Source organism: Protopterus annectens, chromosome 8.part1, assembly GCF_019279795.1.
Source record: "Protopterus annectens isolate FY-2018-M chromosome 8.part1, PAN1.0, whole genome shotgun sequence".
NCBI lineage: Eukaryota > Metazoa > Chordata > Ceratodontiformes > Protopteridae > Protopterus > Protopterus annectens.
Window position 1 is genome coordinate 280,964,166 of NC_056742.1, and position 15,804 is coordinate 280,979,969.

The following is a 15,804-nucleotide window of genomic DNA, read 5'->3' on the forward strand; positions in this document are numbered from 1 at the left end:
GTCAAAATCCTGTATGATTGACCTGCAAAAGATTGAAGACGGGAACACTGAACTGCATTCCAGCATTTCTTGGAATCTGATGTTTTTCCTTTCCCCAGTGTGAAGTGATCTCTGATGATTTGGTATATATAATATTTGTACGATGACTAAATGTAATCTGTATACTTTTAAAAATGCTCTTGTAGTCATCTAGCTGGTTGCCATGTTCCACTTCTGTAATATCTGTATAATGACTAAATGTGATATGTATTTACTGGAGCTTTTCTCCTTGGGCCTCTGCTGAAAAAGGGCTTCGGCTCAGTCGGACATTCCCGGTCAACAAATGCAAAATAAATAAATATATAATTTGCGTGGGGTGTGAGGGGCACAGGGGGCTTCCCCCATTCAAAAACCACTTTTGTTTCTCTTACCAGCTTTTGGAGGTAATCCAGTTTGATGTTTCTGTCTTTGATCTTTTGCAGGTTGGTCATATGGGATTTTGACCATATTGTATAGACTCATACATATATATGGGTCCCCTACAGATGATCGAACTTCCAAAAGGCTGACTTTCATATGGCCGAGACCATATGAGCAACTTTTGGAAGTTCAAACGTTCTGAACAGATGGCTCCCTATAGCAGGGAAAGGGAACATTTCTATTTTCCGCACTGTAGTGCGATCTCTGAGTTGGTATATTTAAATAGCAGGGAATGGAGGGGGCTTGCCCCTCTGCTAGCAATGTGTAGATAGTTTTTTTTTTTTTTTTGTTTTACATGTTTGAAATTTCAAAAGTCGAACATATGGTCTCGGCTTTTAGAAATTTCAATCCAGTTATGTATACTAGACCCATATATATGTTTGTGTCACCATTTCCATTTTAAGACTCGCCCTTTTAAGAATGCACACACACCATAGTGTAATGCGTTACCATACGTGAGTCAGTTGGGTGTGAGATGCTCAAGTGTTAACATCATTCTGTTGTGCTGACATGTTGTTACAGGTTAAGTGTTACCCGTTTATTAAGACTATTGGTTTATCATGACATTTTTGAGACTACCAGTGAAAGGAAAAACAAGTGTGTAACTGTATGTCCAGATTCTGATAGATCTAATGGTTAAAAGTGATGCAGTCAGTCATCCAAGTAATAAAATTATTGAATTAAGAGCACATCTGTTGGGTTGTCTGAAGCGGGTTGACTTAAAGTTATTTTGGAAGCATGGGCAGGTTATTGACTGGCAAGTGAATGCTTTTTTTTTTTTTTTCCCAAAAGGTTTAGTGATTCACTGATTCAAGTGGGATGAGTCTGTAATTTTAAGTTCATGTTTTTCTTGTAACTCAACAGTGCACAATTAAAAGGGTTGCTCCTTGGAACAGATTAAGAACTGATGGCTTCTGTATCAAGTTATTATATTGGTATACTAACTAAAGTGTGAACTGTAGAGAAATGAGTTACAAAATGTAGGTCTCATTGTATTATAAGAAAAAAGATACTTGTAAGAATGATGGGAAGTTTTTTTTTTTTTTTTGAGGGAGTGACAAGGAAGTCAAGTTTGGTGTCTTCAGTGTTGTATTTTCTTAAGATTGTATGTCAGATATGTGTTGCCTTTAAAACTGGTAAAGAGTTGCTAGAATGATTGGAAGGAGGGATGGGTTTAATAAACTGTAATATGGCTGAACTTGCATAAAAAAAAAACACTGCAAGACAAAAGTTGATGATGCAGAATCCAGATGGGTATATTGGATAATTTAGAGGGGAGTTGATAATTAGGATGCTGAGAAACAGGCATTTGAAGAAATGACAGTTAAGGCTTGCCTGTGAGAAGGATTTCAACTGAGTCATATGCATTTTTTAACTGTACTAAATATTACTCATGCTTACAACAAAGTAATTCTAAAGGATCAATAAATACATGAAGAAAGAAAATTTAAAATCAAAGAGTTTGATTTAGGAAGTTAAGTACTAGTGTATACTTGTGTAGTGTGATCACATAGGCAATATGAAGGGCAAGTTTGAGATTACTTAAAATTCATTGACTAGTGTCTAAGTCTAGGCCTTAAAGCTGATGAAAGACTATAAGGCAGAACAGTCATTAAAACATGAAGTATTGACTGACAAGCACACAATTCTTTGAGCGAGTGTTATGCTGCAGAAGCTGTGTGAGAAACAGCAGCATTTAATCAGTTATTTGCACCCCTCAGCTGTTACATTACTATAACTCTTCACTTAATCGTATGTAGATAATAGAACAGTAGTGTTTCAATATAGTACCAGTGGTGATCCCTAAAATATGTGTTAATGCATACCATTGTCAGTTTTCAGTAAAGCATTACAGTCATTGAAACGTACAGAATTAAGTTTTAGTCACTTGATACTGAATAACATAACTAACATGCTGCAGTAGTACAGTACACCCGTAATTCTCATGCATAAGTAGATCCCTTTTTAAAGCCCTCTTTTTGGCATAGATTTCTTATCTTATGCAGGGCTATATGCATGGTATGTCTTATTGCATCAGTGAGTGTGTGCTTACATGTGATTCAGATCATGTTTTAAAAGAATGAAGGAGTGATAATGTCCGGTATAAGAATTTTGTAAAGTACATGTTTTCTTTGTTTTCTGTTTACCAAGGTAAGTAAAGAGTTATTTAAAAATGTCAATTACTAGAAAATGAAATCAAAGTCTAGACCAACTTTACTAGAAGTAGATAATATAGTAACAGCAATAAAACAACTGGAATTGGGATCTTTAGAGAAGGGAAGGAGCAAACTACATAGTAAAAAGGGGAATTGTGGGAACAATATATGCAGAGCAGGAATGAGGTTTAAGAGGCAAGATTTGAATGAGCCATAATAATGGTTAACTGACAGTGACTGGATGGTTGTTAAGTGATGTATAATATTTGCAACTGCAGTTGTTTCAATGGTGTCTGTAATGGTGTCTGTAATGTAAACTGTTTGCAACTAAAGCAGTATCATTTTGTATGTTGTCATTTATATAAATGTAAAATTGCCTTTGTCATATGTGAAACTTTAATAAAGATGTTTGGAGGAAAAAAAGAGTTATTTAAAAAAATGTAAGCAAAAAAATTATATACTCAAAGTTGTAAGAAAATTTATATTTTCTTTTTGTAATGTGAACAGCTGTTTCTGTGAAAAGCTAACTAACTTATTTTAATTCATTTTTTTAGTGTGTCAAAGCTTTGGTTTACTATGACATCTATTCTTGTAGAGTGGGTATTATGAATGACAAGGGAGATACTCCACTACATATTGCAGCTCGTTGGGGATATGAAGGTATAATTCACGTATTGCTGGAAAATGGGGCTGACGTGAATATTCAAAATAAAATGAAAGAAACTCCACTGCAGTGTGCTTTAAATTCCAAGGTACTGTTTTAGATGTATTTATTTCATATTGTTGATAGTTTTGAAATGTCATTTGAGGTTCTGCTCGATTACTGAATAGTATTTTTGCTACATCTTTTTGATGAGGTCTGTCCATTTTGTTAACCTTATGCAAAACTGAAAGAGACAAGTTATGGATACTAGCTGGCTTCTAGGTTAGGTATTCATGGTTGGACTGTGTGGTACACAGTGGGCTGTTGCACCAGTATCACGTTTGTGCAGCTCTTTGTGATTCATAGCACTAAAGGGTACTGAGCAAAATGTAACAGGAACAGGGCTATACAGATGACCATAGAATAATTCACAGATGAATAGTTGCAATCGAATGAGTGCATCATGAGCTGCATTTTGCTGTCTACAAAGGCAAGTTACAAATCATACTCGTTGGTAGAGATGCCATGCAAGTTGTTGCAAGTTGCATCCAAGTATAAAAGCAAAAAGCATGCCAACATTTTTGCAGTAGTTTAAAATGCTGGGAGCAGTAGTTGTAGCATGGCAGCATTTGATGCCCTTAAGTGCTGCTAGCTTCCGCCAGGGGAAGAGAGACAGTTACAAGCAGCATGATAGAAAATATTACTGGCAGAGGGCAACATGACATCAGCTAACTGATCAGCAGCTGATGGGCTGTACCCATATGGCTAGAGGTAGTTTACAGGCACAGGCTGACTTATATGGCCTACATATCAAATCTGGAGGTATACACAGACTTCTTGTACCAGTGGATACCAAAGTATGATTTTTACCATTTTAGCTACAGGGACCTTTCAGAGACCAACAGGGAGGGGGCACCTTGGATATATCACAGGTGTCAGCTTGCTGAGCACTTGAGACATTCCTTGATAAATTTCTGCTATACAACACTTACAATGCAAAGGAGTGAGCCATCACCCACCTCCCTGAACTACTTGAGAAGATGGAGTGCACACATGTTGCTATAAACGCTCTCTACGTGTTTTCCACAGACAGCAATATTTTCGTAGGAAAGCCTACCATTCTGTCATATAGATAAACCAGCCAGGCAGAGTTGAAAAAATGCTTTAATCCAAATCACACAATGAAACACCATAAAAGCATAAAACAAATTAAAATTAGATGACCGCTTTCACACCTTCAGGGTGCTTCATCAGATATAACAATATAGCTGAATCAACCTGTTTAAATAGCCATCTCTTTTCTTGAAGACACGTGACCTAAGGGTTGGTCTTAAAGGTATATATATTCATTAAGTCCTTTGCCACCAGTAGCCCTTAACAATAAAATCCATTTTGTCTCCAAACATTCAGTACAAATCTTTATATTAACCTCTCGCCTATTTAACCTCAACCAGTCTACCACCATAAACTTAAAACTATATGATGTCCCTTCCAATAGAAAATGTTTTGACAGAGCACTCTTAATACTTTGTTTCAAAGTACTAGAAAGGTGCTCTCAAATCGTATCCTTTAAAAACCTATTGGTCTTCCCAACATAAAAACATCAGCAGGCATCACACACAGCAATATATACAACATTCCTGGAACAACAACTAGCTTAAACCATAAATTCATGAAAGGTTTCAGTATCAGGATGCTTGAAACAATTGTCATTACTTGTGTAACTAAAAATATTACATGATTTGCATTGAAAGGTGCCATACCTATCACTTGATCAGCCCTAGTAGAACTTAATGGTTTATAGCACAATAATTTTTTCAGTGATTTGCTGTTTTTAAAAGCCAAACTTGGAGAGTTTCCCAACATCTCCTTATATTTAACATCAAACATTAGAACCTTCCAGTTCTTCTTTACTATGTCAGAAATATGATGAGAGTCACTAGTGTATGTCGCAGACATCCTTGTCTGACCATCTGTAGTGGTAAATTGCCTATCCCTCCCCTGATTTCTGCTAAAAAATATGGTTTGGCTCTATCTAGTCTGTGTAATACTACTACATTCTGAGCCTCATGAATAACCGACTCCTTGTACCCTCTCTGAATTAGTCTGCCAGCTAAACCGTCAGAGGACACAAATATATCATTATCTCTGTCGTGCAGCCTAGCACATCTAAATAACTGTCCTTTCACAACATTCTGTTTAACAAATCCTGGGTGCATGCTACCGGCATGTAGAGTATTATTTCTCTTACACCCTTTCATGAATAGTTGAGTACTGTGTTCACCTGACATTATTAATCCTAACATCCAGAAACTCAATTGAATCAACAGCAAAACTTAAAGTGAACTTTAGAAATGAGATGCTGTTTTGTAAATAAAGAACAAAATCTTTCAGCAAATCACTAGACCCTGACCAAATAAAAAAGTAAATCATCAACAAGATGTCCATAAAACCAAATATTAACAAAAAATGGGTTAACAGTATTCAAAACATGCCTAGACTCCCAATGAATGTGCCAGCACAGCATTAGCGTACTTATCAGCAAAAAAATACACATTATTTCTAAGAATGACCTCCAGCAGAGCACAAACCAAGTAAATCCTCTCAGAAGTATAATCAGAATTTTTAAAAAGAAAGGACCTTGTATATTCTATCCCTGTTTCATCTGGAATAACGGTAAAAACCAGCACCACATCAAGGGTTACCAGCAAAAAATTCTCTCTACTATTAACTGTGCTCCATTCATGCAGCCTTTTCAAAAAATGTGTAGTATCTCTCAAACTAGTGCCTGTTCACTCTAACACTCATCTAATATTTTTCTCTACAAGCAAGGACGATGGTCTTTTAGGGTTGATCAAGTACTAATGGGTATAGCACCTTTCATTGCAAATCATGTAAAATTTGTAGTTACGTAAGTAGTGGCAATTGTTTCCAGCATCCTGATACTGAGCATTTTTATGAATTGATGGTTCAAAGTAGTTATTGTTCCAAGAATGTTGTTAATCTTGCTGTGTGTAATATCTGCCGATGTTTTATGTTGGGAAGACCAATAGGTGTTTAAAAGGTAGGATTAGAGAGCTCCTTTATAGCATTTTGAAAGTAAGTATGAAGAGTTCTCTGTCAAAACATGTTTTACGGGAAGGGACATCACACAGTTTTAAGTTTATGGTGGTAGACTAGTTGAGGGTTCAGTAGGAGAGAGGGTGATATAAGAACTTATACTGAATGTTTGGAGACAAAATGGATTTTATTGTTAAGGGTTACCGGTGGCAAAGGGCTTAATGAAATATATACCTTTAAGACCTCTGCCTGACGGGTTTATCAATACGATTTGGATTTTATACCAACTATCCTGCTTTGTTTTTAGGTTGCAAGGCTACCATTCTGTCAATTGCCAGGTAGTATGCAGTGCACAGAGGCTTATAACCAATGTGTTTACACAGCACCTGGGCAGTCCCATGATTACCACTTATGGCATAAATGTCATCTCTCTTGCTGCTTCCTTCATGATGACCTTCCACAGGGGCACCTCGTTGTCAAATGTAAGCACTTGGGTAGTCCTGGTCCCCACTGTGTTTCAGGTAATATAGGATACCTTCCGATTCCCCTGTTGATGAGACCCGTGAGAATACTGTTGCAGACTATGGATGAAATTCAGTACAATACTACCCATGCACAAACCATGAACATTAAATGAATGAGTTCAGCCTTCTGAAAGCCCTTTTCCACTCCTTAGACATGTTTGGAGGGTACAGCGGGGCATTTCTAGTAATGCCTGCAAGTCATTTGTAGCATGCTGTATGCTTCATGTCATAATTACCAGGAAGGAGGCAACCCATTATTCAGACCTGGGAACATCCAGACCAGCAAAATCATTCTGTCACAACCACCACACCTATCTTCTTCAACAGTGTTGACAATGATGTAGACATAAAGTAATCCGTGGCTGCACCAAATCTGTGTGGACTGTATTGTGCACAGTTTGACAGCACAAGCAAAGCAGCAACATGTGGTCCATTTCTTTGGGTCCTGACAAGTACACAGTGGCAGTGTCACTGTGGTGTCACACGGGAAATAAATGATGCAGGCATTGTTTTTAAAGACTGTGCAAGGCAGTCCATGGTCAAGTCACACTATACATTAAATATCTCCGCTTACACCCCCAAGATGGGTAAAATCCATTTTTCTGGAGAAGTATTTATTTTTCTTTGTGTGGCTGGCAACCTGTTTTTAGAGTACTTTTTACTGTGTTTGTGAAAAAAAAAGTTACTTTTAAAGACTTTATATTTTTACTGGCATTTGCTGCTTCTTTTCCACAGAAAAGATTTGCCATTTTTCGGTTGACTGTGGAACATATGCCAAGAGACATGTTGACACTTAGCTGGAAATGTATCTTTGGGGGGTTTACAAATCATCAGAGGCAGAGACAAGGGTCTCATGGAGGAGAGAGACTCCTTTGTCATAGATAACATCTTTTGTGGGAAGGGTAAGTGAACCTGTATGTGACAGATGTTCGGCGTATTGATCACTGCTACAGTAGCTTTAGCTATATGGATTGTATCCTGCCAAGGATTTAACAGCTGGCCAGTTTCCAAAGCTTCAGTGCACCTTCCATGCATACAAACTGTCAAGCAGCATGAGCTGAGCTGACTAAAAGACAAGTCTTGGCACCAAGCCTCTTAGAGCTTTACCTACCACCAAAGAGTATGGTCCATTAAGGCTTTCAATGATTTAATGACCATTTCTGCTGTTCCTTCGCTGGGAAGATAAGTTCCCTTTGGGGAAAAAAAACTTCTATTTACTAATTTTATTTATTATTGGTACTTTCCTCTTCAGGAAAGTTATTTTAAAGCTTAGAGTTTTTGTTTTAAAGGACTGTCACAGGACTGTACTGTAGTTTTAAACATGAGCACTCTTTTTTTCCTTAATAAAGAGCTGTATAATTTTATCTTGGAGGGGAAGACAACAATAGTCAAGTGAGTTAAGCTGATTCTCCCAGTAGAACAGGGCAGATTGGTATTACCCAATTTGAAGGGGTATTTCATAGCTACACAGTTAAGGCTCCTTTACATAGCACAAGCAGAAAACTATAATTTAAAGTAGAAAGGGATGATGAAATGGGAGGAAGCTCAAGAATCAAGGAGAGACTGTGATTTTGGATGCAGGCCTTTAAAGAGAGTAGCAGTAATCATACAGAATGTATGTATGTCTTTCGGCTTTTCCTAGTTAGGGGTCGTCACAGTGGAACTCCGGATGATTGGCAGTGGATTTTACGGTGCCGAGTTGCCAGCCTGACGCCCGACCTTCAACGAAGGCATGCCCATTCATGCTCGCACCTACCTGCATGCCTTAATCATACATAATATTATATCCGTAAAATAGCATAAAGTCTTCCAAGAATTAAGCCAACTTGGGAATGGAGAAAGGTGATTCTGCCGATAGGGATGAATGCAATTAGGGATATAGATAATAGGCAAGAGGGGTGTGGAATTTATTGGAAAAAACTGGTAAAGGAACCAAGGTATTGGGAGCAAATAACTAGAGGGGGAAAGGTAATAGACTAGGAAGAGGCCAAGAATGTATTTGGACTGCAGGTTAGAGATTGCCTTCTCTATCAAAGATTAGTATCAGAATATAGGCAAAGAGAAAGAAAAAGTGGGGACCTAAACAAAAGACCAACACTGGTAGATTTTTTAGTAGAGTCTAGAACAGAAGCTGACATTAAAAAAGGTATAATTAGTAGGATGTAAAATATTGCATAACTATAAGAATCAGAGGAGGTTAGAAAAGATTGGGAAGAGAGACTGGATAAGCAATTCACAAGGAAACAATGGAAAGATATATATGTCCCCCAAATATGCAATACAATCTAAAAGAGTTAAGATTTTTGCTTGGAAATGTTTACATAGATATTTTTATACCCCAAGTAGATACCAGCAAATTTTTCCTCAGGTAGACAGCAAATGTTGGAGATGTGATAGGAAATAAAGAGGCACTTGGGAACATATTTTCTGGGAATGCGGTGAGTTGGCGGACGTTAAGGACTCCCTATGGGATGCACTGTCATAGATGCTTAGTGAGCAGATTGGGTATGACGAGGGAGATGATTTTTCTGAGTTATGATACAGAATCTGAATTGCCTAGACATGGTAAGACCTTGCTGTGTCTAATTATGGTAGCTGCCAAAAAAGCAATTACTAGAAAATGGAAATCAGAATCCAGACCAACTATATTAGAAGTAGTGGATTTAGTAACGGAGATAAATCAGCTGGAATTGAGATCTTTAGAAAATGGTAGGAGCAAACTACATAGAAAAATGAGAATTGTGGGAACAGTACATGCAGGGGAGGAATGAGGTTTAAAATAATGCAGGACTTAAATGAGCTATGTAATGTTTGAGCGAAAATAGTTGGGTAGATTGTAAGTGATGTGTAATATTTGCAACTGGGAGTGTGTCAGTATGGTTTGTGATGTAAAATGCTTGCAACTAGGATTGTGTTGGTGTGGTTCGTTTTCATTTATATAAATGTGTGATTGCTTATGTCGTGACGGTTTAATGAAGATGGTTCTTGTTTAAAAAAAGGGGGGGCAGGAATTGAATAATTTATGTAATTTTGCTTAGGTTATATGATGTATAGCAGTATATCTGAGGTATAATGTTTGTTAATATGTTAATACAGTTTGATTACTTTTGTGTAAATGTAAATTTCCCTATGTCACTTGTGATTATTCAATAAAGGTGTTTCAAAAATGAGCACTCTTTTTTCCTGTCAGTTTAAAAAAGTTGTTCAGAGTAATTGAAAAGCTTTTTTGCTTGGGGAAAAAAAATGTGTTTATTTTACTTTGTGGAGATGGCAACCCATTTTAAAGTGCTTTTTACTGTGTTTGTCTGTGAAAAGTGACACTTTATTTTTACTGTCATTTGCTGCTTGTTTTCCAGAAGAAAGATTTACCATTTTTGACTTAACCAAGGAACAGTCTGTGCGTCTCAAGGTCAGCCCTTCCAACCACAGAAAGAAAATGTTAAGCAAGTAGCCTTTGCTATCTCAGCAGGCTAGCACTTTGGCTCAGCAACAGGTGGGTGACTGCTGTGGCCATTAGTCGTACTGCAGACCACTCATCATTTACCATAGATCCCTTTTGTTTACCATTGTCCTCTGTGTCTGTTAAGGACCCCTCAGTGGGCAAGGGAAAGCTTCTCTTGTTGATCCTCTGAGAAGGAGAAAAGGTAGGACGTCCTTGTTTTGCTAGAATGTTGTGCCCATCACTGGGAACGTCATTGTTGCCATTAGTAACACTGTTGGCCCCATACTTTTGTCAGAAAGAAATGGAAAATTAAACGTGTCTGCTTCTTTACAAATTTCCTTAGACAGGAGTAGTTTACTGCGTCTCTGGCTCAGGATTTAATTTAAACTGTTGATCCTTCTTGTAAAATCATTTATGGTAAAAAAAAAAAAAAAAAGAGGGATACATTTCCTAAAGAGATTCAAGATTCTGAATCTGGACAGGAGGACAAAGGAACAGATAACAGGCTTTTCTCCTCAGATTTCTGATTAAGACTGAGCAAAGAGCTCTATTTTTGACCCCCCCCCCCCCATGTGGGGAGAGGGTTTCTTTTTCTCTGAAACAACTTCTAGAATCTGCTAGAGATGTTCTTCTTGTTTCACTGTTGCAGTCATCACATTTGGGTTATCCCTGCCAGGGTAGCCCTCGGATGGCCCGAATACCAGAGGCTTAGTATTTCTGCATTGGTTGCTGTCGCTTGAGGACTGACGTCAGGTCATCAGTAGTATAAAGTAAGGCAGCTGACACCATTACATCAGTCTTTCTTGCCATGGAGCCCAAAGCAGAAGCAGATGTCCTTCAAGGATGCATCTGCAGTCCTCACAAATGGGTTGTCCTGTCGTCAGGCAGCCCTTCGGTCGGCCGGATTCCAAAGTCTGGGTCTGGCCTCGGCTGGTGTCGCACTTCACCCGACGTCATAGCTGCAGCTTTTCGGGTATAAAGGTATCAGCCGATGCCATTTTCCTCAGTCTTTCTTGCTGCTTGGTGCCCGAAGCAGAAGCTGTTCGCAAGTGCCGGTCGGTCAGATCCAGAGATTACTACCGAATACTACTTCAAGACTTCTAAAGCTAAGTACCCCGTTGGGGACTCTTTCTTGCCTCAGCCGATGTCAGAAAAAGTGAATAACTGTTTAACTTGTGGGAAACAAATACCTCATAAAGATTTCCACTCTTATTGCTTACCTTGTTTAGGCCCAGACCACGACGTAGCTGCTTGTTTAGCTTGTGCTTCTTTTAACCGACGGACGCTTAGACGTCGGTCGGAGTTTGCTGAACAGTTTTTCGGCTCTGATTTCGCGTACATTATGCCGTGGATCCTCCGACTTCACAGTTGCTAAAAGCGAAGAAAGGACCGACACTCGCGGGTCCGCTTGCCGAAACCGGTTAAGCAAACCGCGGAGTGTCTCGGTTTCGGCCGAAACCGAGCAAGCGGTCCTAACTTCAGCCGAATCCATGCCTTCTACCGAGGCCCCTTCTAACCTGGTAGAATCGGCCTCTGAAATCCTACCTGCTGCTGTGGTTTCACAGGAATTATCGAACACCATTCCCCTGGATGTTTCAACCCCTGCACGTGGTGCTGCTAGGCCTCCTGCAGCCATGTCCATAAAGGCCTTTGCTAGGGCTAAAGCAGCAAAAACTTCTAAGTCTGTGCCTGTTAAGCCCCCCTCTCACAGGCCCAGTTCCTGTTCCCAAATGCTTTCTCTGGCAGAGGATCTCATCTCTTTAATAAGAGGATCCCAACCTCATCCAGACAGGGCCTCTCAACCACCTCCAGAAAAGAGACCTAGAGCAGAGCCCCCTGAACCAGTGTCCTCGGATGATTCCTCTGATGATTCAGACAATACAGACCATCCAGAGACTCCTTACTCTCCATATGAAGACTCTGATGCTGAGGAGTCGATTCCTTCTGCCTCTCCACCTGAGGAATTCTCCTTTGGGGAAACTTTACATGCCATGAGGGAGCAATTTCAGTGGCAGGGACAAGATTTCTCAGACTCCAGGAAAAGACATAGGACCTTTTTGCATTTACCACAACATAGGCCTTTAGCTATACCTCCAGTTCTTTCTGTTGTAGATGATGCATTTAATGATGCTGCTACTGCTCCTGATACTTTACCTCCAGCCCCTGCTAAGCCCGATAGGTTCTACAGGGTCCCGGACACACATCACCATTTATATAAGGCTCCTTTTGCAGATCCTGAGACTATCTCCCAGGGGCCTAAAGCAGTAGCATCTACCTCTGTTAAAAATCCCCTCCCCTCTGAAAGGGAGTCCAGGTCCTTAGAGAGATGGGGTAAAAAAGTGTACACCTCTGCTACTCTGTCAGCTAGGGCACTGAACTGTCAGTTTCATATGATCCAATATCAGGAGTTTATGCTTGATCAGTTAACTAAGAAACTGTCCTCTGATGAATCTTTAGATAATAAATATGTTCTAGAAATGGTGCATAACATTCAACAGGTTAGTAACCATTCTTTAAAATGCAGCTATGATGCACTGGAGTCCTCCTTTAGATCAGCCATGACTGGCACAGTTATCAGAAGGCATGCATGGTTGAAAGAACAGGCCTTGCCGGATCATGTTAAAGCAAAACTATTAGATGCTCCTATGGATAAGGTCAATTTATTTGGTTCTCCTGCTCAGCAGGTACTGAAGAAAATGTAAGAGAAGGCAAAATCAGTACAAACAGTGAAAGATTTCTTACAGATTCAGCCACCAAGGTTTAGCAGGAACTGGCCTTCCAAAAATTGGTCCTTTCCAGACTCCTCTAAAGCACAGAGAGGCAGGAATAGGCGTTCAAGAGGCAGAAATTAATCCAGAGGTGGTGCCTACAGGGGCCAGTGGCAGGTAACAACCAGAGGCACAGACGCAACTACTACCACTGCAACAGGACAATCACAGTGACTTGGCTCTGGCACCGCCTACCAGGGAACAGATAGCAGCACCCTTAGGCGGGAAGCTAGCCTTATTTTCAAAAAACTGGCACTGCATCACAAGGGACAAGTGGATTTTGCAAACTATAGACCAAGGTTACAGGTTTCATTTCCATACTTTACCAGGGAAAAGAGGAATGCCAAACCTACCACCAAACCAAAAGACAGAAGCTCTAAAACAAATAGTTCAATTAGTAAAAATGAGAGCTGTGGAAAAGGTACCATCTATGGAACAAGGAAAGGGATTTTACTCCAGACTCTTCCTGGTACCAAGAAAAGAGAAAAATTGGAGGCCTATTCTCGACCTGTCCGCTTTAAACACATACATCATTGTTCCAAAATTCAAAATGCTGACCCTACAGCAACTTCTTCCCATGCTGGGCAAGGAGTCTTGGCTGGTGACTCTAGATCTCAAGGAGGCATACCTGCACGTCCCCATTCGACCAAATGGGATTAGTGGTATTTCGGTTTCTAGGCTGTGCCTGTGTTGAGACCATAAATTCTTCAGGTACCACTGTAGTTTTCTCATATGCAGTCTGGCATGAGGGACCAGAATTATGCAGGATGCCATGAAGCCCAGGGCTTGCAGTACCTTTCTTGCTGTTAGTTGGTTGTGTTTTGTTAGTGCCAAGAAGTAGAGAGGAAGTTGTTCTTGTTTTTCTGCAGTTAGGAATGCCATCTGTTTTGTTGTGTCTAATTCTGCACCTAAGAAGGTTATTCTTTGGGATGGTGTCAGCCTTGATTTTTTTATATTGACTGTATATCTCAGGGCTTGCAGCAAGTAAATGACTCTTTGTAAGTCTTCTGCTAGTTTGTTTTTGTTGTCCGCTTGTATCAGGCAGTCGTCCAGGTATGGATAAATTTGGATTCCCTGAAGCCTGCAATGAGCGATTACTGATGCCAGGCATTTCGTGAACACTCTGGGCGCAGTAGATAAGCCAAAGGGCAATGCTGAGAATTGATAATGCTCTGATCCTGCAAGAAATCTGAGGTATCTTCTGCAATTTGGTCGAATGGGGACGTGCAGGTATGCCTCCTTGAGATGTAGAGTCACCAGCCAAGACTCCTTGCCCAGCATGGGAAGAAGTTGCTGTAGGGTCAGCATTTTGAATTTTGGAACAATGATGTATGTGTTTAAAGCGGACAGGTCGAGAATAGGCCTCCAATTTTTCTCTTTTCTTGGTACCAGGAAGAGTCTGGAGTAAAATCCCTTTCCTTGTTCCATAGATGGTACCTTTTCCACAGCTCTCATTTTTACTAATTGAACTATTTGTTTTAGAGCTTCTGTCTTTTGGTTTGGTGGTAGGTTTGGCATTCCTCTTTTCCCTGGTAAAGTATGGAAATGAAACCTGTAACCTTGGTCTATAGTTTGCAAAATCCACTTGTCCCTTGTGATGCAGTGCCAGTTTTTTGAAAATAAGGCTAGCTTCCTGCCTAAGGGTGCTGCTATATCTGTTCCCTGGTAGGCGGTGCCAGAGCCAAGTCACAGTGATTGTCCTGTTGCAGTGGTAGTAGTTGCGTCTGTGCCTCGATGGTTGTTAACCTGCTACTGGCGTCCCCTGTAGGCACCACCTCTGGATTGATTTCTGCCTCTTGAATGCCTATTCCTGCCTCTCTGTGCTTTAGAGGAGTCTGGAAAGGACCAATTTTTGGAAGGCCAGTTCCTGCTAAACCTTGGTGGCTGAACCTGTAAGAAATCTTTCACTGTTTGTACTGATTTTGCCTTCTCTTCCATTTTCTTCAGTACCTGCTGAGCAGGAGAACCAAATAAATTGACCTTATCCATAGGAGCATCTAATAGTTTTGCTTTAACATGATCCGGCAAGGCCTGTTATTTCAACCATGCATGCCTTCTGATAACTGTGCCAGTCATGGCTGATCTAAAGGAGGCCTCCAGTGCATCATAGTCAAGATTTTAAAGAATGGTTACTAACCTGTTGAATGTTATGCACCATTTCTAGAACATATTTATTATCTAAAGATTCATCAGAGGACAGTTTCTTAGTTAACTGATCAAGCATAAACTCCTGATATTGGATCATATGAAACTGACAGTTCAGTGCCCTAGCTGACAGAGTAGCAGAGGTGTATACTTTTTTACCCCATCTCTCTAAGGACCTGGACTCCCTTTCAGAGGGGAGGGGATTTTTAACAGAGGTAGATGCTACTGCTTTAGGCCCCTGGGAGATAGTCTCAGGATCTGCAAAAGGAGCCTTATATAAATGGTGATGTGTGTCCGGGACCCTGTAGAACCTATCGGGCTTAGCAGGGGCTGGAGGTAAAGTATCAGGAGCAGTAGCAGCATCATTAAATGCATCATCTACAACAGAAAGAACTGGAGGTATAGCTAAAGGCCTATGTTGTGGTAAATGCAAAAAGGTCCTAAGTCTTTTCCTGGAGTCTGAGAAATCTTGTCCCTGCCACTGAAATTGCTCCCTCATGGCATGTAAAGTTTCCCCAAAGGAGAATTCCTCAGGTGGAGAGGCAGAAGGAATTGACTCCTCAGCATCAGAGTCTTCATATGGAGAGTAAGGAGTCTCTGGATTGTC

At 40.1% G+C, this 15,804-nt stretch overlaps 1 protein-coding gene across 1 annotated transcript in view; it reads left to right on the forward strand.

Moving 5' to 3' along the window:
- ANKRD27 (ankyrin repeat domain 27) overlaps positions 1–15,804 on the forward strand; it is a 1,716,109-nt gene that overhangs the window by 1,130,817 nt on the left and 569,488 nt on the right. Inside the window, exon 18 of the mRNA XM_044081882.1 lies at positions 3,170–3,367. Within this exon, the coding sequence (XP_043937817.1) occupies positions 3,170–3,367 (198 nt within the window). The remainder of the gene's footprint in view (positions 1–3,169; positions 3,368–15,804) is intronic.